The sequence below is a fragment of the Scyliorhinus canicula genome, chromosome 5 (assembly GCF_902713615.1).
Source record: "Scyliorhinus canicula chromosome 5, sScyCan1.1, whole genome shotgun sequence".
Classification (NCBI taxonomy): Eukaryota; Metazoa; Chordata; class Chondrichthyes; order Carcharhiniformes; family Scyliorhinidae; genus Scyliorhinus; species Scyliorhinus canicula.
This window is the reverse complement of record NC_052150.1, coordinates 142,504,248-142,531,210: the sequence shown is the minus strand read 5'-3', so window position 1 is coordinate 142,531,210 and position 26,963 is coordinate 142,504,248. Positions and strand designations below refer to the sequence as shown.

The following is a 26,963-nucleotide window of genomic DNA, read 5'->3' as shown; positions in this document are numbered from 1 at the left end:
GTTAGTTGTCCATAGTCTGCAGGGTTTGCATTTTTGCAAGTTTTCAGAGTGCTGTGTCAGTCTGCAGGCTCTTTTGTCAGGAAATGAAAATGCGCACTGAGATACTCAGCTGTCCCTGACATGGGGGTATGAGACGTCTGTGGGTACGGGGCTTATGAAGTGGGGGAAAGGGCGTGATGAGACTGAAGGAGGCCAATCTAAGGAGCTGGTTACATGAATCACCAAACAGAAGGCAGGATGGTGACTTGGAGAGGGAGAGGATCTATTGCTTTGTATGCTTCTCCAAAGCTTTAATGCAACTAAAAAACAATTTGAATGCTAGGAATTCATGACAGTATAGCAGCAGAAAAACCTAACAGGATGGGATTTTCCGGTCCGCCAGCCGTATGTTTCTCGGCATCATGGCGTTCTCTGGTGACGCGATTCTCTCACCCTTTGTCAATGGGATTTCCCATTGAAGCCATCCCACATCGCCACCCCACATCACTGGGAAACCTGTGAATGGGGTGCGCTGCCAGATGAAAAACAGAATCCCAACAGCCAGAGAATTCCAGCCACAGAATGAATACGGTGGGGATTCTCTGCTCCCGGGACTAAGTGCCCGTTGCCGTCGTGACGCCGTCCGCGTTTTATAAATGGCACGAACAGGGCACGGGCACGGCTATTCTGGCCCCGACATGGGGCCAGCACGGTGCTGGAGGCGGTTCACCGCCGCTTCCAGCCTCCGTATGCAGCGTCAACATTGGCGCCGCACTCAATCCGCGCAATGCGCAGTTGGGGGCAGCTCATTCCTTTGTATGTGCAGTGGGGCCGCGCCATCCTGCGCATGAGCGGGGAACTTCTTACGCAGGCCGGCCCCTAGTCACCAACATGGCGCCGGTGTTCTTGGGCCGGCCCACGGAACTAGGTAGGCCTGGGGGGGGGGAGGGGGGGGGGCGAGGCCGTCCCGCCGATCGGTGGGCCCCGATCGCGGGCCAGACCCCATCGGAGGCCCCCCCCTCCCAAGTGAAGGAGCCCCCTCCACCCCACAGGCCCCCCCCCCCCCCAGCGTTCCCGCACAGTTCCCGCCGGCAGCGACCAGGGGTGGACGGCGCCGGCGGGAACCTGTTGTGTCGGAGCGGCCGGAGAATCGTTTGCGGCGATTCTCCTGAGCATGGCCCGGCGCGATTCTCCCGGCGCTGGTTTCGGGGGGTTGGGAGAATCGCTGTGCTGGTGTCGGCGCCCCAGTGATTCTCCCACCCTGCATGGGGGGGGGGGGGGGGGGGGTAGAATACCGCCCTATATCTTTGAAACTAAATTCATCTTAAAACATTTTTCCTTTGTACCTAAAATAAAGTAAAATACTGTGGATAAAGAAATGTGAACAAAAAACCCCAAATGCTGGAAAACGCAGCAGGTCTGGCAGCATCTGTGGAGAGAGAAAATAGAGTTAACATTTTGAGTCCCATGACTGCCTCTCAGAGCTCTGAAGAAGAGTCAGACGGACTTGAACCATTAACTCTATTTCTCTCTCCACAGATGCTGCCAGACCAGCTGAGTTTTCCCAGCATTTCCGTTTTTTTTCATTAACCTTCTTCATGTGCCCACTGAAGCCAACTATTGCAGCCAATCATTAGATCATATCTCCCAATTGTCTGTCATGGCTTAAGTTTCTGTTTCTTAACATGATTTATTTTCACTCCCCCTTACCATAAAATATCTTGCAGTTCATGACGAGCTCATTTTTTAAATTTTATGGGACGTGGGCATCACAGGCTGTGCCAGCATTTATTGCCCATCCCAAAAGCTCAGAGAAATGTCATGTTACATTCCAGCTCTGTTTTTCCTTTTCTCGTTCAAGGATACATGTAATTACAGAACATCACAAAGGAGCATATCTTGCTGTGCAAGATATTTTTGAATGTGTCTCTTGAGGTCATCTTTCCGAACGTATGTTCCTTTCTGTTACTGTTGGGTGGTAGAGCAGTCGACTCCCTTACCAGTTGGCCCAGGGCAAAATAGCCTTTCTTAAAATCATATTCCTCCCACCATATTTACATGATGTGGAGATGACGATGTTGGACTGGGGTGGGCACAGTAGGAAGTCCTACAACACCAGGTTAAAGTCCAACAGGTTTATTTGGAATCACTAGCTTCGGACCGTCGCTCCTTCATCAGGTGAACCATCAGCATTGCTCCAAAGCAGTACAGACAGTGAGCTTGAGGTAACATCAGTGGTGAGCAATGTAATTTCAAAAAGGTCCAAAAATTAACTGTCTGGATAGTCAATTGGATTGCATCCAAATTGCTGTGTGCATTATGTAAAAGAAAGAACTGGCATTATATATAATGCCTTTCATGAACTTCGGATCTCTCAAAGGATTTACAGGCATTAAAGTATTTCTTGAAGTATTTGCAATGCAGCAGGGTGTTGATAATTGGCAGCCATTTCATACTATTGTTATTCAATAAGATGTAAGTACTAAACTGACTTAGCAATGCCTGTCATTTGTTTGATTTGGCTGCATAAAAGAGAAAAAGAGACTTGCATTCATGTAGTGCCTTAATGACCACAGACCATCCCAAAACTCCTTAAAACCAATGAAGTACATTTTGAAGTGCAGTCACTGTTGTAATCTAGGAAATGTGGCAGCAATTTGTGCAGATCAAGCTCCCACAAACAATGTGATAATGACCAGTTATTGATTGAGGGATAAATATGGCTTGGCACCAGGATAACTCTTCTGCCGTTCTTCAAATTACTGCATGGAATCTTTATGTCCACCCTCAGAAGGCAGAGAGATCTTGAATTTAATACCTTATTCTAAAGGCGATCTTTGAAGATGGCAGGTGTATTGAGAGAGTACTTAGCAAAGGGTTACAGGATTTTGGCTGAACCGGCCTCGGGAAGCAATTTCTGCAAATGGCAGGATCTTCATTCAGGTTGGGAGGCGGGTGCAGATTGGAGTTGGGCCCACCACCACTGGACGCAGATCAGAGCTGACCGTTGGGCGTGGCCGAGTTCCTGGGTTCTTTGGGACTTCATCCCGTTGCCCATAGCTTAGATCTTCTAGCCTTCACCCCTCACACCCCACACTATTCTCCATACTCATCTATGTCAACACACTCGCACTAATGTTCCACTCACCCCCCTCATATCCTTCCGTGCAAACTTATTACCCCACCCGCCCCCACAGTGAGCCCTAATACCTTTCATGCTAATCCATGGCCCCACCCCCATGGCCTGATAGCCGGAATTCTAACATATCTCCACCTCTTGACAACTCACATATCACCCTTGACCGTTGCACCCTCCATGCCAACTCTGAGTGACAGATCTCAGGAGCCATGTTGGATGATATAAAATAAAGTTCTAAATGCTTTGTTTCGAAAAAAAAGGTCCCACTCATGAAAGCTCATTCAAAACGTATAAATGTTCTCAAGTAGTGGATGGAGATTTAAATAACTTCAAAGCTCGAGTGTATTTACCTCTCACTGACACAAGCAGGCTGTTGCCTTTTATTGTTTAAGATCTGGGGATTTAAATAGCCTCACAGCTTGACAGTTCTACAAACCTTTCCCAGTCCTTCAAGAGCATTTACATCAAGTCTTAAAAATTCATAATTCCCACACTGTGAGTTAAGGCCCTTGCTACCAGCAAAAATGGGGTGTGTGTTGAACTCATCACTGAGTTCAAATGGTCCTTCGGAGTTTGGGGTTTCCTCACTTGTGAGTCAGTGCCCCAACCTTTTAGCCCCACGATCGAAATGGGATCTGTTGGAACAGGAGTGGGACTTCCAAATCTAGATCCTATTTGCCATTTTGAAAGGCCTCCATGGCGCTACAAAAATTCAGGCCTATGATTCTGGTAATGCACTCTCCCCTCAGCGCCTAACCGAGCTGTTTTAAGTTTATTAATTTTTGTGCTGAAGTCCTGGAGTGGGACTAATACCCTCAACACCCCTGACTCCGAGGCAAGGGCATGACTAACTAAGCCACACCTGACTCTAATAACCCAGCGGATTGGATGATAATGCAGGTGATCTTGTGCCAAATGTGAAGAAAGGCCCAGGCTGGATGTAATCTGGTCTGTCCCTGACAGTTTCAACCATGTAATTTGCTTGTAGAGTGGTATAGCTGTGCAACCGCTGACTTAGAGCCTGCTGTAGCTATTGCAGAGAGAGACGTTCAGACATGGTTGATCGTAATGACAATCGGTCTGACTCTACTATCTGCCTATTACCTGCTGAACCTGCATGCTTGCATTTTGTGATTTATGCACAAGGACCCAAAATCCCTGTGCTTTCTGCAGTCTTTCTCCATTTAAATAATATTCAGTTCCTTTATTCTTCCTACCAAAGTGCACAATTCACATTTCCTATATTATATTCCCATTCTACCAAGGGTTTTGCCCACTCATTTAAACTGCCTATAACCCTCTGCAAACTCGTGTCATCCTCACCATTAGCATTCCACTTATTTTTATGTCACCCAGCAAACTTGACAATAGTACATTTGCTTTCCTCATCCAAGCCAGTAATACATATTGTATATAATTGTGGCCCCAGCATGAATCCCTGTGCATTTCACTAGTTACAGGTGCCTTCCTGAAATTGCCCCTCTTATGCCAACTCTGTCTTCTATTAGGTAGCCAATCCTCTATCCATGCTAATAAACTACCCTAAAACCATGGGTTTCTTATCTTATTAAGTAGCCTTTTGTGTGGTACCTTATCAAAGGCTTTTTGGACATCTCAGTATATTAGATCTACTGGTTCCTCTTTATCGAACCTACTCGTTACCATCTCAAAGAATTTTAATAACTTGCTACGGCATTATTTCCCCTTCATGAAAACTTGCTGATGCTGCTTGATTTTATTATGTATTTCAAAATGCTCTGCTGTTAACATCCTGGACAATGGAGTCTAACATTTTTCCAATGACAGATGCTAAGCTAACTGGTCTGTAGCTACTTTTTTTATCTTCCTTTTTGAATAAAGGTTGGTAGTTTCCAATCCATAGGGACTTTTCTAGAATTTAAGGATTCTTACACAGTAGCAGAGTGGTTAGCTCATTAGCTTCACAGTGCCAGAGCCCAGGTTCGATTCCCGGCTTGGATCACTGTCTGTGCGGAGTCTACACATTCTGTGTGGGTTTCCTCAGGTCGCACCGGTTTCCTCCCACAAGTCCTGAAAGATATGCCTGTTAGGTGAATTGGACATTCTGAATTCTCCCTCAGTGTCACCCGAACAGGCACCGGAGTGACTCGGGGATTTTCACAGTAACTTCATTGCAGTGTTAATGTAAGCCTACTTGTGACACTAATAAAGATTATTATTATTACCAGTGCATCCATTATCTCCGTAGCTACTTCCTTTAATATCCTAGGATGCGATCCATCAAGTCCAGGGGACTTATAGGCCTTTAACCCTATTCGTTCCCGAGTACTTCTTCTCTAGTGATAGTTATTGTATTTATTTCCCCTCTCCTTTTGCCTCTATTTATTATTATTATTTAGTGTCATAATCCTAACAAGGAAAACATAAAAAAAAATTTTTAGAGTACCCATTTTTTCCAATTAAGGACCATAGCATGGTCATCACCCTACCATTTAAAAAAAAAATGAAAAAAAAAAACATATCCAATTTTTTTTTCCAATAAGGGCAATTTAGTGTGGTCAATCCACCTAGCCTGCACATCTTTTGGTTGTTGGGGGGAAACCCACAAAAACACGGGGAGAATGTGAAACATGAGGAAACACAGGGCAGCACGGTAACACAAGTGAATAGCACTGTGGCTTCACAGCGCCAGGGTCCCAGGTTCGATTCCCTGCTGGGTCACTGTCTGCACGGAGTCTGCATGTTCTCCCCGTGTCTGCGTGGGTTTCCTCTGGATCCTCCGGTTTCCTCCGACAGTCCAAAGGCGTGCAGGTTAGTGGATTGGCCATGATAAATTGCCCTTAGTGACCAAAAAGGTTAGATGGGGTTATTGGGTTTCAGGGATAGGGTGGAAGTGAGGGCTTAAGTGGGTCGGTGCAGAGTTGATAGGCCGAATGGCCTCCTTCTGCACTGTATGTTCTATGTTCTAATGTGCAAACTCCACACGGCCAGTGACCCAGAGCCGGGATCGAACATGGGACTTTGGCGCCATGAGGCAGCAGTGCTATCCACTGCGCCATCATGCTGCCCTCCAATCCAATTACCCTGCACATCTTTGTGTCTGGGGTTAAGACCCACGCAGACATGGGGAGAGTGTGTAAATTCCACACAGAAAGTGACCCGGGGCCGGGATCGAATTGTTCCAGTGGTAACCACTGTGCCACCGTGCCGCCCTACATAAGGAAACCATAATTGATCTCCCTGTGGGACTCGTGGAGTACCAGCTTCCCAAGTAGTGGGCGGAGGCCCACTCAGCTGGGGCTTGTAAGACCGAGCATTAAAGCCAGCCTGAGCATGGTAGGTTGTCCCATCGGGACTGTGAATTATACAGAGTTATTGCCGTGGGCAGAATTTATGTTGAGTTAAATTAAATCGTTTGTCATTCCTACTGCTGGCTTCCTGGTCATTAATTTGACGACAAGGAGAAAGGAAACTCTGGACTCTGCTGCAAGACTCCCCAGCGGCCATGAAACATTGTTTGCAGCAGCACGAGGAACAAAGGTTCAAAAATGCCACTTTAATATCCTAGGATGCGATCCATCAAGTCCACAGAAGCTTTGATGAAGGCATGGAATGTTGGGCTCAGTACATGGAACGAATGAGTACTTTTTTTCAGGCCAATGGCATTTTGGGAGAAGACCAGCAGAAGGCAACCCTTCTAACAGCCTGCGGGGCCCTGGCTTTCGGGATTATAGAGAGCCTTACCTACCCAGTTGCTCCGGATTCCCGTCATTCGATGAGTTAGTTGCACTGGTGTCTGACTATTATGATTATGATACAAAGTCGTCAGTTATAGTGCAATATTAGCGATTCAACACAGATGTGTGAACTCTAGGGAGAGTCAGTGACTGATTATTTTGACACACCTCAGGTGGCTGGTGGAGCACTACAAGTTTGGGCCATTCCAATCTGAAATGTTGAGGGATAGGCTTGTTTGTGAAATCAACAACGCGGCCATGCAAAGAAAGCTGTTGGCGGATGCACACTGGACTTAAAGTGGGCCATTGGGAACTGTCCCGTAGAACACGGAGAAAGTAGTACAGGAACTTTAAGGGTCCATGGATTGTGGAGTCCATAGTATGACCTGATCGCCATATCGGACTTATCCCAGGGCAGTGCCCGAGTGGCTAGTTTGCCTCCAAAGAGACACCCAAAGGTGCAGTACTGCAGTTGGGCAGCCTCCTTCAACACTGGGCATGGCCAAGACATCCCTGGATAAGACTGCATGCTGATTTTGACAGACATTTTATAGGGTCCACCTTATCATTGTGGATGCCCATTCGAAATGACTCAACATCTATAAGATGGCTTCTACCAAATCAAGGGCCACCATTGAGAAGTTGAGATGCTTATTCAGCACTCATAAATCCCTGAAGTTCTTATTACCGACAACGGGACACGGTTCACAAGTGAAGAGTTTCAATGTTTGCGAAGATGCACGCAATCAGTCATATTAGAAACGTCCCATATCACCAGTCATCTAACGGCCTGGCTAAATGGGTGGTTCAGATAGTTAAAAGAGGCACGCGGAAGCAGACCGCTGGCTCCCTGGGCACGCAATTGGCAAGATTCCTTTTCATTATAGGACTATAATATTACAATAAGGGTTGGTGGAGCTACTGATAAGTTGCTGCCTCTGGACATGGTTAAGTCTCACTTTCGCAAACCTGGGCGGGAAAGCTGAGTTGCAACAGGATTCGCAGAAACAGTATCATGACCATAGGATGCCAGAGTGGGATTTCCAACCGGGAGCCGCGATCCATCTCTGAATTTTGGAGATGGTGCACTGTGAGGGAAAACTCTTTGAGAAAACAGGACCCAACTCATTCATGGTCAAGGTCCAAGGGAAGACCCTACCTGATCATGTGGACCACCTAATGAAGCGAGAGTCCGCTCGAGAGTACACCCAACCAGGGACGCGATGCCTTTGCCTTGCCAGAAACCACTCTTTCGCCAGAGTGCATCCAACCGGGCCCAACACCTGGACCATCAGGATGAAGATGATTCTGGCTCAGAATGGACACAGAGGCGTCAACACAGACGGACAGCGCTGTGCTCGTAGCTGAGATCCCGGCACTAGCCCCCCGGAGGTCACCCAGGAAAAGACGTTGCACACCACCTGACACAGACCTGCTACAGGCAGAAGCTCAGTCTTGGGCGAGGTGGCCAGAAGGCCTCGACAAATGATTCTGGAGGGGAAACATTCAGACTTGGTTGGAGGCGGTGAGGGTGTCATAATCCCCACAAAAGTCACAGAGAAACCATAATAGATCTCCCTGTGAGCTTTGTGGAGTACGAGCTTCCTAGGCACGAGCTTCCTAGTATGGAGCAGCACGGTAGCACAAGTGGATAGCACTGTGGCTTCACAGCGCCAGGGTCCCAGGTTCGATTCCCCGCTGGGTCACTGTCTGGACGTTCTCCCCGTGTCTGCGTGGGTTTCCTCCGATGGTCTGGTTTCCTCCCACAGTCCAAAGACATACAGGTTAGGTGGATTGGCCTTGATAAATTGCCCTTAGTGACCAAAAAGGTTAGGAGGGGTTAGTGGGTTATGGGGATATAGTGGAAGTGAGGGCTTAGGTGGATCGGTGCAGACTCGATGGACCGAATGGCCCCCTTCTGCACTGTATCTTCTATGTACTCAGCTGGGGCTCATAAAACCGAGCATAAAAGCTGGCCTGAACAAGGACCGGCATGTTGGTTGTCCCAATGGGGACTGTGATGTGTACATAGTTACTGCCATGGGCGGACTTTATGTTTAGTTACAATAAATTTATTGTCATTCCTCCCGCTGACTTCCCGGTCATTACATTTAGTATTTTTGAATGCTATTAGCATCTTCTACGTGAATCCCGCCAATGTATTTATTTAACTCCTCTGCCATTTCCTGGTTCCCCATTATTATTTCCTGAGTCTCATTCTCTGAGGAGTCTTATGTTCACTTTGACCTCACTTGTCCTTTTTAAATATTTAAAGAAGCTCTTACTGTACGTTTTATATTACTTGCTAGTTTATTTCATTGTTATCTTCTCCCTCTTTGTTTTAGTCATCATTTGTTGGTTTTTAATACTTTCCCAATCCTCTGGCTTGCCACTAATCTTTGCTACATGTTTTTTCTTTCAGTTTAATAACTTGCTTGGTTAACCATGGCTGATTTATCCCTTTCTTCGAATCATTGATGTTGAATGATTTGGAGGAGAACGGTCTCAATTGTATTTTCTTCTACTTTTCTCCCTGTCTCTCCTAAGGAACTGACTCATTCTGGGGTAACTGCCACACCTGTGATACAGTTGGCCATTCCAGAATGGGATCTATCACATCCAAGCACGATTCTTATTTCAGTTGTCATCCAAGCACACAAACATACCAGCGCATATTCATGATTTCATGTTCAAAAATGGATTTCTGGATATGAAAGAGACTAGGAATACTGGCTGATGATTTTTCTCCTCCAAGCTTGGAGGTGATGGTGTGTATTGCTGCCACAGCCGAGATCCACTAATTCGATCTGGACCAGGGACCAAACATCAGACATCTCTGAGATGTATGTCTGAGCTCCATATCAGCTATCACCCAATGATTATGAATAACTTATTACTGGCAGTTGTGTCACAGCTCTTAGTGCTGATCCAAATGATTGCAATTCTATTGCCCAATTAAAAGTGACACTGCTCATGAATATTAGACAATTGTCTGTTTTGTAATGACATGACCATGTAATATAAAATGCAATTACATCTGAACATTATTATCCTAGAACAGGCAGTGTATTTTAGTGATTTTGTTGTCCATCGCATAGCTGACAGACAAGTGTAACTGTTATTAGTGCACTAAAGAAGGCTAGAAGTGCTGAGAGATGCTGTCATTACTGAAGAGTAATTGTGAATTTGGAGCACTGATAGGGAGAAAGATCTGTGAAGTTTGGAGTTAGAAAGACATTGGGAAGATAGGGCATAACACATGGGGTGCAGCAGAGGAGATCCTAGATTGGATAATGTCTTTGTGAAGACATTAGCTATCCTTCAGAGGGGCAGGCCAGAGGCCTTACCTGGAAACAATGACAGAAAAACTAAATGCTACCCCTCAAAGAGCTACTTTCAAGCAAGGCAGAGGCACTAACTAGGAATGGGTTGCAGCTCTGAGTGAGACAGAAATGGTACTGGGAGAGATTTAGAGGCATAGACGTCAAGTACATTTTTTGAAGCAACAGCTTGGATTTAGTTTGCAAGTTCTTTGAAGACAATAACACAAGAATTAGGAGTAGGCCATTCATCCCCTCAAGCTTGCCTCCACTGAATGGTAAGATCATGGCTGGTCTGATTGTGGCCTCACTTCACTTTCCTGATTCCTCCCCCCCCCCACAACTCTTAATTCCATTGTTGATCAAAAAATCTCTTTGGGCAGAGAATTCCCACAAACTAACGATCGCAGGGAAAGAATTCTCCTCATATCAGTCTTAAATGGGAAACCTCACATTTTTAAACTGTCTCCCCTAGTTCTAGATTCCCTCACAGCATCACCCTGTCAAGTCCCCTCACGATCTTATATGTTTCAATAAGATCCCATTCTTCTAAATCCTGGCCTGGTCTGATGGGGGGACTATTTTAGGTATATATGGTCATATCCTCACAGCGGAGTCAGCTCCATTGAGTGAGGTGAGGTTGAAATGGGAGGCTGAATTGCGTCCCATTCTGGATGGTGAGGTGTGGAGTGAGGCACTTTGCAGGGTCAATCACATGTCTTCATGTGCTTGGCTATGTTTGATTCAATTCAAGGTGGTGCATTGGACGCATCTGACTAAAGCAAAGATGAGTGGATTTCTCTCTGGGGTGGAGGACAAATGTGAGTGCTGCTGTTAGGGACCAGATAAACACACTCAAATGTTCTGTTCTTGTCCCAAGTTGGTAAGCTTCTGGGCCTCTGCCGGAGATACTCAATGTTGATTTGGATCCATGTCAGCTGGTGGCCATATTTGTGGTACCAGACACGTGGAGTGAAGGCGGATGTCTTCACCTTCGCCTCCTTGATAGCTCAGAGATGAGTTCTGCTTGGGTGGTGGTCTGTTACTCCACCTACTGCATCGGCTTTGTTGGGTGACCTCATGCGAAGGTTAAGTACACCATTCGAGGGTCGGTGGAAGGGTTCTACCTAAGATGGCAGCCATTCATTTCCTTTTTCAGGAGCTAGTCACCTCAGCTGTTAAGGGGTTTAGTTTAGTTTAGTTTTGAGTTAAAGTTAGTATGTTTTTTTTCATGTTTGTCTCTTTCTTTTATTGGGTAATTTTGGTTAATTGTTTTGGAAATTTTAAAAATAAACATTTTTAAAAAAAATCTTCGAAAATCCAATGGACAAAGACCCAACCAGCTCAATACTTCCTCATACACTAACCCCATTCATCCCAAGAAGCAGTCGAATGAGCTTTCCCTGAACTGCTTCTAATGCAATTATTTCCTTTCACTGGAACACTTTGGAATAGTTCCTACAAATTGGAGGGTAGCTAATGTAACCCCGCTATTTAAGAAGGGAGTTTGAGAGAAAACAGGAATTATAAACCAGTGAGCCTGACGTTGGTAGTGGGGAAAAGTTTCAAATCCATTATCAAAGATTTTATAGACGAGCACTTGGAAAACAGTGGAAGGATCAGAAAGAGTCAGCATGGATTTATGAATGATCATGCTTGACAAATCTACTGGAATTCTTTGAGGATGTAACTAGTAGAGTTGATGAAGGGGAGCCAGTGGATATGGTTTATTTGGATTTTCAGAAGGCTTTTGACATAAGTCCCACATAAAAGATTAGTGTGTAAAATTAAAACTCATGGGACTGAGGGTAGTGTATTGAGATAGATAGAAAACTGGTTGGCAGACAGAAAATAAAGAGGAGGTATAAAGGGGTCTTTTTCAAAATGGCAAGCAGTTACTAACTGGGCACCACATGGATCGGTGCTGGGACCCCAACTATTCACAATATATATTAATGATTTAGATGAGGGAAATAAATGCAATATTTCCAAATTTGCAGATGGCACAAAGCTGGGTGGGAGGGTGAGCTGTGAGGGGGATGCAGAGATTCTTCAGTGTGATTTGGACAGGCTGAGTGAGTGGGAAAATGAATGGCAGATGCAATATAATTGGCATAAATGTGAGGTTATCCACTTTGGTAGCAAAAACTGGAAGGCAGATTATTATCTGAATAGCCATAGGTTAGGAAGGGGAATGTGCAACGCGAGCTGGGTGTCCTCATACAGCAGTCACTGAAGATAAGTATGCAGATACAGCAGGAAGTAAAGAAGGCAAATGGTATGTTGGCCTTAATAGTAAGAGGATTTGAGTACAGGAGCAGGGCTGTCTTGCTGCAATTATACAGGGCTTTGGTGAGGCCACACCTGAAATATTGTGTGCAGTTTTGGTCTCCTTACCTGAGGAAGCATGTTCTTGCTCTAGAGGGAGTGCAGAGAAGATTTACAAGACTGATTCCTGAGGTGGCAGGATAGATGCATGGGGAGAAAGTGAGTTGGTTAGGATTGTATTTGTCAAGCTCATACAAGAGGGTAGATGCAAGAAGGATGTTCCCGATGGTGAGGGTGTCCAGACCCAGGTGTCGCAAGATACGGCGGAGACCACTTAGAATAGAGATTAGGAGAACTTTCTTCACCCAGAGGGTGTTGAGCCTGTGGAATTCATTACCACAGAAAGTAGTTGAGGTCAAAACATTGTATGGTTTCAAGAAGCAGTTAGATATCGCACTTGGGGCAAAGGGGATCAAAAGCGGGATGAGGCTATTGAGCTGGTTGATCAGCTATGATCATAATGAATGGCGGAGTCGGCTCGAATGGCTGAACTGCCTCCTCCTGCCCCTATTTTATTATTATTATATTATTATTCTTTCTATGTTTCTTAAGTAAGCAGACCAAAATGTACACAGCACTCCAGGTGCTGCCCAATTGATGGTTCTGTACAGCTGTAGTAAAACCTACCCTTGCAATAAATGACAACATTCAATTTGCCTTCCTCATCTCATGCTGCACTTACACACTGACCATTTGTGAATCATTAACCAGGATCTCTCTACTGAAGAGTTCTGCAAGGGTAGGAAATAGCACCCGTAACACAGGGAAAGCGATAGCTCTTCGGTACAACGGGGGGGGGGGGGGGGGTGAGGGCAACCATGAACATGACTACAACAGCACGTCCCAAGAGAAGGGCAAAGTCCCCAAACATGACCTCACCACCTTCGGTTGCCTTCACCCTGAGGTGCTGCATGCTGGGACTACCCGCCCCGCCCCCCCCACCCACGTCCCATCTCCACACCCCTCAGGTGTAATCAGGGGTTTTTCTTTTCTGTTTTTGTTCTTCTTTTCTTAATATTTTGATAATAATATTCATCTTTATTGTTACAAATAGGCTTACATTAACACTACAATGATATTACTGTGAAAATCCCTCGTTCCCACATTCCAGCGCCTGTTCGGGTACACAGAGGGAGAATTCAGAATGTCCAATTAACCGAACAAGCATGTCTTTTGGGACATGTGGGAGGAAACCGGAGCACCCAGAAGAAACCCACCCAGACGCAGGAAGAACGTGCAGACTCTGCACAGTGACCCAAGCCAGGAATCGAACCTGGGACCCTGGCGCTGTGAAGCCATAGTGCTAACTACTGTGCTACCGTGCCACCCATAAACATACCATAAACCTACTGTACCTGTCACAATTTGTAAATATTAACCGCTCTGCCAAAATGCTTACCACAAGTGTATAGTTTAATTGCAGAGTGTCTAGATTGAATTCAGAGATGTATTGGGCTGGATTCTCCATTTCAGAGACTATGTCCCCACCCCGTCATGAAAACTATGGTCTTTTACACCAGAAAAACTGCTGTCAAAAGGCCACAGATTCACAGCCCTGCAGGAGGCTAGCAGGGAGCCGTCTTGGAGCTCGCAGCTCCAGCTGCAGATATGGCTCTCCGCACTTCCGGGTCAGATGCCATACATGCGCTCGGCGGTGGCCTCCAGCGGCCGCGCTATGCTCCATGGCAGGCTCAGATAGTGCCCCAATTGGCTGCGCGTCCGACCTGGACCGCCCGCACAATAAAGGCCCAGTCCCGTATGAGGCCCCCTGCCATCCGATCGGTCTGCAGCCGCCTCACGAGTTTCCAAAAGGCTGGGACCATATTAGAAATACACCGTTGGGACTTCACTGATCGGTGGCAGAGAATAGCGGCGCGGACCTCGAGCAATGGCATCAGGTGGTGGATACGCGGCGCACTCCACAAGTACCCCGCTGGAGAATCGAGGAACCGGCGCTGGCACCGATTCCATATGTGAAACTGAATTCTCCACCCCGGTGCCGGACGCAATTTCGTTGTCGGGGTTTGGAGATTTCTGGGGCGAAATTCTCCGCCCCCCACGACGGGTGGGAGAATAGCGGGAGGGCCTTCCCGACATTTTTGCCGCCCTCCCGCTATTCTCCCACCCCCCCGCCGAAGTCCCGACCCGAATCGCTGCCGCCGTTTTTTTACGGCCGGCAGCGATTCTCAGCTGTTAGATGGGCCGAAGTCCCAGCCCTTTCCGCCGTTTTCACGAACGGCAAACACACCTGGTCTTGCCGTTCGTAAAAACGGCGTCACTAACTCGCTTTTTATAACCATGGCACCGATTGGCACGGCAGTACCACGGCCGTGCCAAGGGTGCCATGGGCCCGCGATCGGTGGGCACTACTTGTCCTTCCGCCGCCCCGCAGTATCCATTCGCGGGGCGGCTGAGGGACAACCCGGCCCGCGCATGCGCGGGTTTCGCGCAAAAACGCGATGGCGTCACCCGCGCATGCGCGGGTTGGAGTCTTCCAAACTGCGCATGCGCTGCTGACGTCATATGACGCGTCAGCCGGCGCTAACTCCGGTAAGCGGGCTTAACGATTTTCGTTAAGCCCGTCTTGCCGGAGCCTACGGCGTCGGGCTGCTAGCCCCGACCGGGGACCAGAATCGGTCCCCCGTCGGGAAGGGGCGCGCTGCCGTAAAACCCGCCCGGGTTTTACGGCAGCTTTACGATTTCTCCCGTTTTGGGAGAATCTCGCCCCTGGTATTTTGTTAGAAGTAACTGTATAGTTGGTTATGTGTGTGTTACCTTTGTTATAACATGAAAAGTTTTCACTAAAAATCTTCAAAAAAAAATGTTCAAGCACGTTGCCCGCTGCTGTGTCAGGTTGTGGAGGGCACAGCAGACCACCACAAAGCGGGCGCTCCCCTGGAGGGTGTCCTGTACTGAACCTCCAGAGTGGTTGAGGCATCAGAACCACATTTTGAGGAGTCCATGCACCGCTCAATGACAGCACGGGTGGCCTCACGGGTCTCATTGTATCGTCGCCAGCCTCCATACTGGCATGATTAGCCAGGTCCTCAGCGGGTACCCTTTATCCCCCAAGAGTCAACTGGCCATCCTGGGTGGTCATCAAAGAGGCTGGGGATGTTCAACTGCACCAGGATGTAGCTATTATGCACACTCCCCGGGAAGCATGCACGCATGCATGATCTTCATGTGATGGTTGCATATGAGCTGGACATTCAGGGAGTGGAACCCCTTCCTGTTAATGTAGGCACAGCGAGATGGCCCAATGTGTGCAAGGCGACATGTGTGCTATCTATTACCCCTTGAACCTGGGAGACCCTGCGATGGTGGAGAATCCTGCTGCCCGGTCACCTTGTAGGGCCTGGTACAGATCAAAGTTCATTTAAATTTCTGCCCGGGCAAACAGGGTATCTGTGACCTCAAAGATGTACTTGTGGGCTGTAACTTGTGAAATGTCCACAAGTCCCCGCTCGAGCCTGGAATGACCCTCAGGCATAGACGTTCAGGGCTGCTGTGATTGAGAGTGGGTATCCTCCTCTTCCACATGGTGCCATGCCTGCAGGGACATGGCATAGGTGCTGCACCATCCTCTTGTTGAGGCGGAACCTCCTGCGGCACATGCTGTCTATCATCTGTTCAATAGACCAGCGACACCTGCACATTTTGGGCCATCTCTGGCCTCCCCCTCTGGGTCCCTCTCTCTGGTCTGATTGTGGGTTGGATCCTCATGGTGTGGGGCCGGGCCCTTCACATGGGCCGCCACCTCAGGCCTGTCGACACTGCTGCTGCCGCATCCTCTGGCATCTGGCCTACCAGCATCCGTGCGAGGGCAGCTTCCACAGGGTCCAAGATATCATCCATCTTGTGTAATATCTATAAAGAATTGAAGAGGGTGTGAGACTGACAACCAGCGGTGTGTTCCATCCCTGGACCCTCCATTCCCCCAATGCTCCTCACATCTCCTGCCATCCAACATGCCCTGCCCATGCACCCCCGACTGCAGAGTGGGCCCCTGATCATCGGACCCCAGACCTTGTACCACAGACAGGCATGCATAGCATTCGCTGGACCAAGTGCGAGTCCTCCCTTCGGTACACACACCCACCCTCTGGTCATGGAAATGTCCCCGGTGCTGGGGCCCAACCGCTGGGTTTTCGGATGTTGGCTGCTGCGTTTGTAGTGTTGCTTCCTGCAGTGTCCAGGCCTCATGGTCTGATTGGGATGCTAGGCAATAACTTTCACATGCTGCATGACATGCCCACCCACGGGAATCCACTTGGGAGTTGTGAAGTATTTACTTAACTATGATTGCCAATTCACTATTATCAAAAGCCTTCGTCGTGTGGCCAGAGGCCTCCACGGTCAGTTGGAGTTATAGGTGGTCGGTGAGATAGACAGACAGGGGCTGGGATTGTCCCCATAATGGGTGCTCGCGAACCAGGTGGTGGCATGGCAGACCCACGGGCGAGACACCTGACGCCACCCCTCCCAAATCAGGGGCGATTACCAACTGCTCCCCCCCCCCCCTGACCAAGGCTGCCCTCCTTGGGGGCTCCCCCGAGCTCTGGGACAGCAACCCCAATGCCCCTGAGCTCATTGCCTGGGACCAAAGATGGTTAGTCAACCTCCTTGGATCCCTACAGCTATTGAGCCAACTTCAAGATTTTTTAAAAGTTGTACTGTTCGGCGCCCGCATGACCACTCGCTGGGAGGCAGTTAGATCACGGGAGGCCGTTAGATAGGGGTCATTCTTGTTAATTGTATGGAGATTGGCTTTAAGTGGTGTTTATTGGTTTCACGCCACGCCATGGTGGGATCATGATTACGCCAATGGGAGCGGGCTGGTTAGATCAGAAACGGACCAGCTCCTGGCGCGGTTCTTGATTTTGACCTCGCCCGCAATGTAACGGCCGGGTCGTCCTCTTGCTTAAGCGTGACGCAACTGTAAAATTGCACCCAACGTTTGAAGTCCAATATGATGTCTTTGGAACTGCAGTTTATCACTGTTTTTCTCACTTCAAAGAAGTACCTAAGTTATGAGGTCGTGGGGAATATGTGCTGGAGACACAGACAGTGCAGTGAGCATTAGCTTCAACATGGGATGTGAGTTTTCTTCTTCACTGTATTTTCATTACCGAACAGATCACCTGCCTGTTACATGATGTATCCAAATTTCATTTTTTAACTATGCAGGTTCTAAACTGGGTGTACGATCCACTGCCTGATTATTGTTCTTTCGGTGAAGAGACTATTTACTTCATGGTCACTTCTCCTCCTAGTTGCAGAGTTGCTGGTTCAATAAGTTACCATAAAATGCAATAGTAAGCTCTTTTATTCATTATACGTTATCTTCAGAATATATATGTTAATTAACTTTGTCTTTTTTATTCACAGCCATTACAATATTTTCTCGCATTGCATGGAGTCCTTAATAGAAAAGGTTGACTGCTTCTGGCCGAATCCACAAGTGGAAAACTACGTAATTAATGTCCATAAACTTTTCTTTTCAAATTGTACTTTGGAGATGACAAGCTTCCAGGACCCTCCTGACAAGATCCTCATTATCCTCATCACAGTGCCTATTTTACTAACCATTGTAATGATAGCCTTGGTGGTGTGGTGTAGTAAGAGGAATGATATACTCGTGTAGGCTCAAGAATATTGGACAGCAATACAAAACTACTATTTTACAATCACTCTACTTAAATGTGATTGAGTCGATTCCACTGACAATGCCTTGATTGTTGTTCATCAGCTTCAGTTGAAAGGGGAAATGATCCAGTGGTGAACTCAGAGCAAGCACCTGCAACAGAGATGGGTTAAAGCTATGGACCTTACTGGGGAAGAAACAGTGTCTCATTTACTCTAACAAAAAGTTGACCCATTGGACTCAAATGAACACGCTTAAACTGTGTTACAAAATCATGTGGCTCAACAATTTATCAAACTCATATACAATACTGGATAACCAATTGTATTCACTAGGCAACATCGCAAATTAAATTTGTAATACTCAAATCTATTGTAAATTATAAAGCCATCTATGTAATGGTAAGAAGGGACATCTATGGACACAATCATATGAAGACGTTATCAGCACTTACTAAAAAAAACTTATCCAGTCCACTTTTAAGTTGATTTCTTGGCGTTGGAGCGTGTGGAGCAAGCTCCAGGAAGGATGTTGAGAGTACTTCCCAGAGAAGGAGAAGAATGAAAGGAAATGGCTGACTGTGCTTTTGTGAGGAGTGGTACGGGAACTGACAAGAGCTCTGCATTTCCTAAGCTCTCTGTTATGACTTAGAATTAAATATGCTGCTCATCTCCTCCCAGTTAATTTTGGGGCAGGGGAAAAATTACAAAGGTTGTTTTGTGACGAACATTATGCTGTTAAGTGTTAAACATAAATAAGCGAAACAGATAATTGTTACCATAAAATGAACAATGATCAGAATACAATAGTTTTGTCCCAGTCTGTGATTACTGTAATGTGAGTAGAGGTGAAGATTGCTGTGCTGTGTCCTATTTTTTGCCTGAAATGACATATACCTGCTTGTGTACATTTTAAGCTGATGACCTCTTCAAACAATGGTCGGAAATTAGAATGTTCCACTTAAAGTTAAAACATGCCTTTTGGTAAGTTAGTTAGTGCACCCGGGCTGCATATGACAACACAACATCTCATTCAACACGTTTATTCATTATCAAGACAGTTTATAAGGTTTTTTTCTTTGTCCTGAAAAACATGGAGAGTGATCTTGATAATTACATTCAGTGAACACTGCATGTTAAGTTCTTTCACTGAACCCACTGTACTATCAGGCCAGAGAGAGTGTTGCCTCTAATTGTTTAAGGAATATGTGGGTGATTTGTGCAAATGCACAAGCCCCTTAATACTTTTTGAATAGCTGCACATTGCATTAGCGTAGATGGGTCAACTTTAATTGTGCGTGGTCTGTGTGGCCACTTTTGAGAAAATGCATGACCTTGGAAGGAGCATTGGTCAGGAAGAAATTACATTTCACTGGACGATATTCAAGCCACAGGGGCTGCTTATTCTGTATCTGCCTTCCCCCACGCTGCAGGTCTTGCTCTGCATCACGAGCCAGCTGTTTAGCTAAATGAGCTAAACTGGCCCCCATACCAGCTGAGGTTATTCATTGAGGCCCTGCCTTCTGAACCTTGCTCTTCGCCTGAGGCGTGGTGACCCTCAGGTTAAATCACCACCAGTCAGCTCTCCCCTTCAAAGGGGAAATCAGCCATTGGTCATCATGGACTCTGAAGACTTTACACTCTACACCCGCCTTGGATCTTTGTAAGTTGGTGTGAGGTGTCTCATAATGCAGGCCATACAATTGCCACTTTGGAGGGGATTCAGACGGTACATGCCAGCCATGGGACCTGCTCTGTCTGGAAGCAGGGACACTTCTAATGTACTGACTCCTTGCCCCTGCTTAACCTTGGTCACACCTCCACCACATCAGTGGACTTTCTTGGGACAGATAGAGATTTCACTCCCCAAAAAGACCACAAGAAACACTGAGGAGGGTTATAACCTCGAGTACATTATCTAATTTTCAGCCATTCTGCTGTACTCCACTTCCAACCATGGTTACATTTGAATGGCACAGAAGGCTGAGGATTTTTCACGTCTTTAACTTTGGTGTCAATATTGAAAATATGTCCAGTGAATGAGAAAATCCATTTCTTTTACCAAATTTCAAATTACAATTTAAAGATGTTTGGTATGTTTTTGTTCTAATTTTTAAACCACTTATAATCTATTATGGTAGAAAATAACATTTCACCTAATTGCGAAGATTTATTGTATTTAATTTGAATTCCCCACATGCTCTGACTTGGACCAAGATATGAAAGTTTATTATGAGGGAAGGTCAGGGGTTTTCGTGCTCTGCCCCTGAGGTACAGGATCCCAAAAAGCATCCTTCTTCAAAAAAGTAATAGGCACAGAATAAAACAATAAACTATGCTTAAGATTAATATATTTGAAACTAAACAATAATTTATTTAAGTTTACTTCAGTCCACTATTCCATATTAGAATAGGAGTCCTTAAATATGGGCGGCATGGTGGCACAGTGTTTAGTACTGCTGCCTCACAGTGCCAGGTTCCCGGGTTCAAATGCAGCCTTGAGTGACTGCCTGTGTGGAGTCTGCACATTCTCCCCGTGTCTCCGGGTACTACGGTTTCCTCTCACAGTCCAAATATGTGCAGGTTAGGTAGATTGGCCATGCTAAATTGCCCCTTAATGAACAAAGGGTTAGGTGGGGTTACTGTGATCTGGGGATAGAGTGGAGGTGTGGGCTTAAGGGGTGCTCTTTCCAAGGACCGGTGCAGACTTGATGGGCAGAATGGCCTCCTGCACTGTAAAATCTATGATTCTGTAACAATTAAGTTTATTTCCTACTTTATAGAAGCAATAATGTAAAATCCTCAATTGCCATACAAAATGAACTGACATATCTTGTGTGTATATCTAATTCATTTGAATTAATTGTAACTTCATTTGAAGCCTACTTGTGACAATAAGCAGTTTTCATTTCTTCATTTCATTCTCAAAGTTTAAAAGAACACAATGGTTATCTGAAGTGGGACTACTATTGTAATTCTAGTGCTGCATTTTGATTCAAATAAGAGTAAAATATTTTACACATGGTAAAGTTACCCGTTTTCTCCTTTGCGTGAGGATTTCTGACAATGACCACCCTTTCAACTCAAATTTTAGAGTAACTAAAGAAGGCAGATTGAGGTTTTAAAGTGTCCTCCAATTCTAGAATAATTTTTCCGCCACCTTTTTTAGGCATCCTCCCACCACATCCCTATCATCATTAGTTCAATCACCAATTTCTAGGCCAATGCTACTTTTGAACGCGTTTCTAGGGTAGACGGGCCTGATTTTCGCTGTCTTTTTCTGGAAATTCTTAGTTTCTGCTTGACGATTGTTGGGTAGAGATTTGGATTTTGCCGCACAGAATCCGAAACATGAGCAACACCTTAACACTTAACAATGACTATTCCTAATAAAGAGGAAGAGATGTTCTGCTTGTGGGTGGTGGAAGGGGTTGGGGGATACACTGGCTGACAATACAAAAGCTATGGAAATAGTCTGGAACAGCATTTTCATAAAACTATTGTAATCGGAGATTGGTTCAAGTAACCAGTTGAGGACTTCCATGTTTCTGTCTCATCATGCTATGCACAATTCAGATGCAAGAGGCTGGGAAAGCAATTACTTCAGCTCTTTGCCAGTAACCATCTGAAGTTGACTATGTGAGGCATAAACAAACAGGCTGAGGCAATCGCCAATTCCTGTTATGCTCTTGTATTGTGGTGAAACATCTGAGCTACTACTGTCCACACCTCTCCATTGTGGCATAGTTGAGATCAGACATTGTTGAAATAAGAATGTATTTGCTGGTGTAGTCTGTATTCAAACATGCTCTGACACTGTGCATCACTTAGCCCTTTAGCTATTATTTCATGCTCAATCATTTATTTCCCTTATTTTGTATATCTGACAGCAGTGGCTCACATAATAATAATAGTGACATTGGGATATAGTTCCACAGGAGTCATCAACCCTTCAGTATCTCATCAAAGTGCAAGGTAAGACAACATCAGCAGGCAACTTGATCAATGGAAGCACTACAGCTAATCCTCTCCTTAACTAATGATCATTCAAATGTATTATCAAGCAGAAACTAGTGACTAGCAACCAGCACCAGAAACAGCGGCTATTTTTTGTACTTTTAAGCTCTGAGCATTGAGGCCCGTTGGAGCACCCTTATTCCTGCCAGAGTTGAAACCAGCTAAATCAGCTCAGGCCCAGAATCAAACCTGGCACCTTGATGGACTTACCATATGATTACCAATCAAATTACTGGCAGAAGCCCTACCAGTGTCAAGCAATTTAATGGAACTGATTGCTTTTGACAACAACAATATGTTCATGTATCAATTCTAGTTTGTAAACCAGAAACGTCTGATGATATTTTCTTTACTTTTTCTTTTGAATCTACCTCTTTTCACCTCCAAAAAAGCACAGGAATATTAAATGCTCTGCTTCAATTTGTAGTGTTTGAATATGCTTGTTTTTTGCTTTTAATTGACAGCACATTACTTTTAAAACTGTATTCTTGAGGCCTATCGCATCCCAGTGCTTATAAGCAGCCTGTAGGTGATTACGTTTGTTATGCTCCCGTGCACAGTAGTCCTGTGGGTGGTTAAGTGTATATTATGCTCCAGTGCACATCACATTCAATGTCATAACATGTCAGAATTTGAAAGAGCTTGAAAAATATCTATGTATATATTATCTTTACTAAACATTTATGGTCAAAAATGAATCCCAGCATTTTGAAATGAATAAGAAAACAGATATATAAAAGGGGATGCTGTGCATCTTTGATTTTCAATGTTTCCAAATACTGTACAAACTATGTAGCCTAATCAAACAGGAAAAATCCAGCTTTGTATTATTTCAAAATTGAATTTTGGAATAAAATGTGAATTGGTGTGAAATATGTAGAAAATTGTGCATCCTTCCTTACAAACTACTTTTTTATGCAGATCCAGTTTTATGAATGTGCTAGGTGTTGAAACACTGTCCAAATTTCACATTGAGATGGTGTTGCAATTTGCAGCTCTCACATGCATTGTTTGCGATCAGCTGCACTATGGCGACAGCAGTATGGTTATGTTACTGGAATAGTAATCCAGAAGCTTGGAATTTGGTGATTTGAGCTCAAATCTCACCACAGAAATGTTGGGGAATTTAAATTCAGTGATTTACACAAGTCTCAAATTAGAAAGCTAACATCAGCAGTGGTGACTGAAACTACTGGATTGTCATAAATACCCAACTGGCTCATTGGTTATAGGCTCTGATCTGAATGATGGACCAGATCCACAGCAATAACTCTGAACCGCCCATTGAAGTGGCCTAGCAAGCCACTCATTTGTACCAAACTGCTACGGAAAAAAAATAAGACAACAATCCAAGCTTCTGCTTCATATATGACTCATGGATACTCTGCCCAAGTCAAACTTGCAAAGTTGTCCTCACTAACATCTTGTGCCACTATTGTGAGAGCTGTCCCACAAATTTGCCAAGGAACAGGTTAAGATAGTCGTACTCACAGAATCATACCTTTTAAGCAATGTCCCAGAGTCCTCAATCATCATCCCTGAGTGAGTCCTGATCTATCAGATGGTCAGCACAATGGTATGGGAGAAAGAGGCCCTGAGAGTTTTCAACATTGGCTCTGGATCCCAGGAATTCCATGGCCAAACACGGACAAGGAAACCTCCTGCTGATTACTATCTCCTCCCCTCCATATGAAACAGTACTCCTCTGTGTTGAACACCACTTGGAAGAAGTACCGAGGGCAGCAAGGCACAATTCACTTTGAATGGGGGACTTAATTGTTCACCACCAAGAGTGACTTGGTAGTACCACTACTGACCAAGCTAGTAGAGCCCCGATGATCTACTTACCAGATTAACTAGAAAAGCATGCCTGGAGCACAAAGTGTATCTAAAAATGAGGTGTCAACCTTGTGAAGCCTCAACACAGGACTATATGCATGCAAAACAGTATAAACAGCATTCTATAGACAGAGCTAAGTGATCCCACAGCCAACTGATCAAATCACAGCTCTGCAGCCCTGCCACATCCAGTCATGAATGATAGTGTATATTAATTAATGGGAGGAGGAGGCTCCTTGAAAATCCACATCCTCAGTTATGGCAGAGCCAAGCAATTGATGATTTACCTTATCCTCTTCCTGAGGTCCCCAGCATCATTGATGGCAATCTTCAGTCAAGTCAATTCAGTCCACGTAATGTCAAGAAATGGTTGAGCTTGCTAGATCTGGTGACGGCTATGGGTCCCGATAACACCAGAGCTGTATTCCAGAACTTGTTGCTCTTCTAGCCAAGCTTTTCCAGTACAGCTACAACACAGGCATTTACCTGACAATGTATAAATTTTCCCAGGTATGTCATCTCAACAAAGATATGGACAAATCATATTCATTCGATTCCCATCCAACAATTGTCAGATAAGTATGAGAAGGTGCTGCCAATAGTGCTATCAAGCGGCACTTACTCAGTGATAGCCCGCTCACCAATGCTCAGCTTGCATTTGTTATGGCCCTCTCGGGAGAGTTAGTGGCCATAATGGGATTTGCACCTGCAGCGAACTGGCCAGGAAAATCCCTGCCCGAGTAAAATAGATGTCAATAGGTATCAGGCAGAAGCTGCTCCTCTGACTAAATTCATATCTAGCACAAAGGAAAATGTTTGTGGTTATTTGAGGCCAATTACCTCAGCCCCAGGACATCACTTCAGGAGTTGAAGCTGATTTACAGCAACCCACCAAGGCTTCTTCAAGAACACCTCCTAATCTCACAACCTCTACCCCCTAGAAGAACAAGGCCAGTAGGTTCATGGTAATACCACCATCTCCAAGTCCCCATCCATCACCCTGACTTAGAAATATATAATTGTTCGTTCATTACTGCTGGTCAAAATCCTGGAGTTCCCTCCCTCACAGCACTATGGGTGTAGCTACACCACAGCGATTGAAGTGGTTCAGGAAGATGGCTCACCATCACCTTCTCTAGGGAAACTAGGGATGGTCATTGTTAGCCTTGCGAGTGACATACACAACCTCTCAATAAAAGGAAGAAAAAGCGCAGCATTCCAATTACAATTTACAACTGTTCTATTTTGTTTCCAACTGTGTTTATGTTGGAACATGTTCAAACAGCGAATCAATACTGTATTCTGAGAAGGAAATAATTCAACTGCCCAGTTAGGTTGCCTGTGTATACAGAATAACAAAACAAGCTGCCATGGCAAAGTATAAGAGGATTATAAGAGATGCGAGTCAGGTTCTACACATAGTCATGCACCTGCATATCCTCAGGTGAAATCATAACATATTTTCCATCCACTGTATTACTGCTGAAATTGTGAAAATGTTCAGAACAAGCTGAACATTTCCTATGGCCTGTCAACAAGGATAGGGATTGTGATGCACGATTACCCTGCACTTCATGCTACCTCTGCTCTCCATAATTTTGGTGCGCAACAAGTGACTGTACGCTCAGCAGGTGAGGACCCATTAAAATGAGCTTTCAATTCTTAAAGCCAGCCTGCACCTCTGAAAGGGTGGTGCATTCTGGCTGCAGTATGCACTGGAGATGGCTGTGGAAGAGTTTCTGAGCAAAGACAATTGGAGCAAAGAAGCAATCAGCCAGAAAGAAGACTCTCATGTTCTCAGATTCAGCACTGAAGGCCTTAGTGAAAGGAAGTGGAAAGGATCTTTCCCAGGGGGCGAAGAAGCCCTTCAGACATACACTGTAAGTGCAATGGCAGCAGATAGCCAAGGAGGTCAATGTCAGGAGTCTGGCCCCAAGGATCTGGATATAATGCCAGGGAACGATTAATGTCCTCACACTAGTGATCAAGGTCAGTGAATGCATCTTCATATGTCATCTCCTACTCAATGCACCACCAACCGCACACACTGCTGAATACCCCACACCCCATTCTATAGCCATCAGCAATCTCTAGCAATCAGGACTCATGCCTGATATTCATATGCTCCATCTCACCCTCCTACATTTATAGTTATTGTGAGTTCAACACTCACATCTTATGGTTTCTGCATACTTCCAGCTATTCAGCCACAGCATGCACATCAATAAAACAGATTTCAATACACTCATCTGCATTGTTGCCTCGGTTTTGGACAGTAAGAAGTCTTACAACACCAGGTTAAAGTCCAACATGTTTGTTTCAAACACTAGCTTTCGGAGCACTGCTCCTTCCTCACGTGATTCACCTGAGGAAGGAGTAGTGCTGCGAAAGTTAGTGTTTGAAACAAACATGTTGGACTTTAACTGATGTTCTTACTGTGCTCACCCCAGTCCAACGCCGGCATCTCCACATCACTCTGTTTTTGTAGAACAAGGTTGCACGTGACATTTTTCTACTCCTGAATGACCTTGGTGAAGTCTTTGAAGAATATCAAGCTGAAGAGTCCATGGTATTCTCTCACTCAAGACTAGTAAGTCCCCCATGCCTGTGGGTTTAAGCGCTGTTCGAAGTACTTCTGGAGTATCGAATTAGTGGCGATATAATTTGACCATCCTTCCAGAAAATAGATTTGGAGAAATTTTTCACCTCGTTGTTGAGTTTGTTTTATTTCCTGCAATTATTTTCCAGTAGGTGTTAAGTGCTGAGTAAGTAAGAATGTATATGATTCAACCTCCATGCAAAAGTGTAACTCACCTTGTTTGGTTCCTTCGGATGACAGTAGGCAAAATTCTCTGTTTGGGAGACTCTGGGCGGGATTCTCTGATCCTGAGGCTAAGTGTTGAAGCCGTCGCGTTGCGTTTAACGATGCCGTCAACAGGAGCAGCGATTCTGAGCCCTTCAGGAGGCCAGCACGGCACT

General features: G+C 45.4%; 1 protein-coding gene across 2 annotated transcripts in view; it reads left to right on the top strand.

The window, feature by feature from the left end:
* Positions 1-18,947, top strand: part of LOC119966302 (receptor activity-modifying protein 3-like) — a 57,600-nt gene extending 38,653 nt beyond the window's left edge. For both annotated transcript variants that reach the window (XM_038797777.1, XM_038797776.1), the window contains exon 4: positions 17,874-18,947. In XM_038797777.1, coding sequence (XP_038653705.1) covers positions 17,874-18,129 — 256 coding nt within the window. In that variant the 3' untranslated portion in view covers positions 18,130-18,947. The remainder of the gene's footprint in view (positions 1-17,873) is intronic.
* Positions 18,948-26,963: the final 8,016 nt, after the last annotated feature.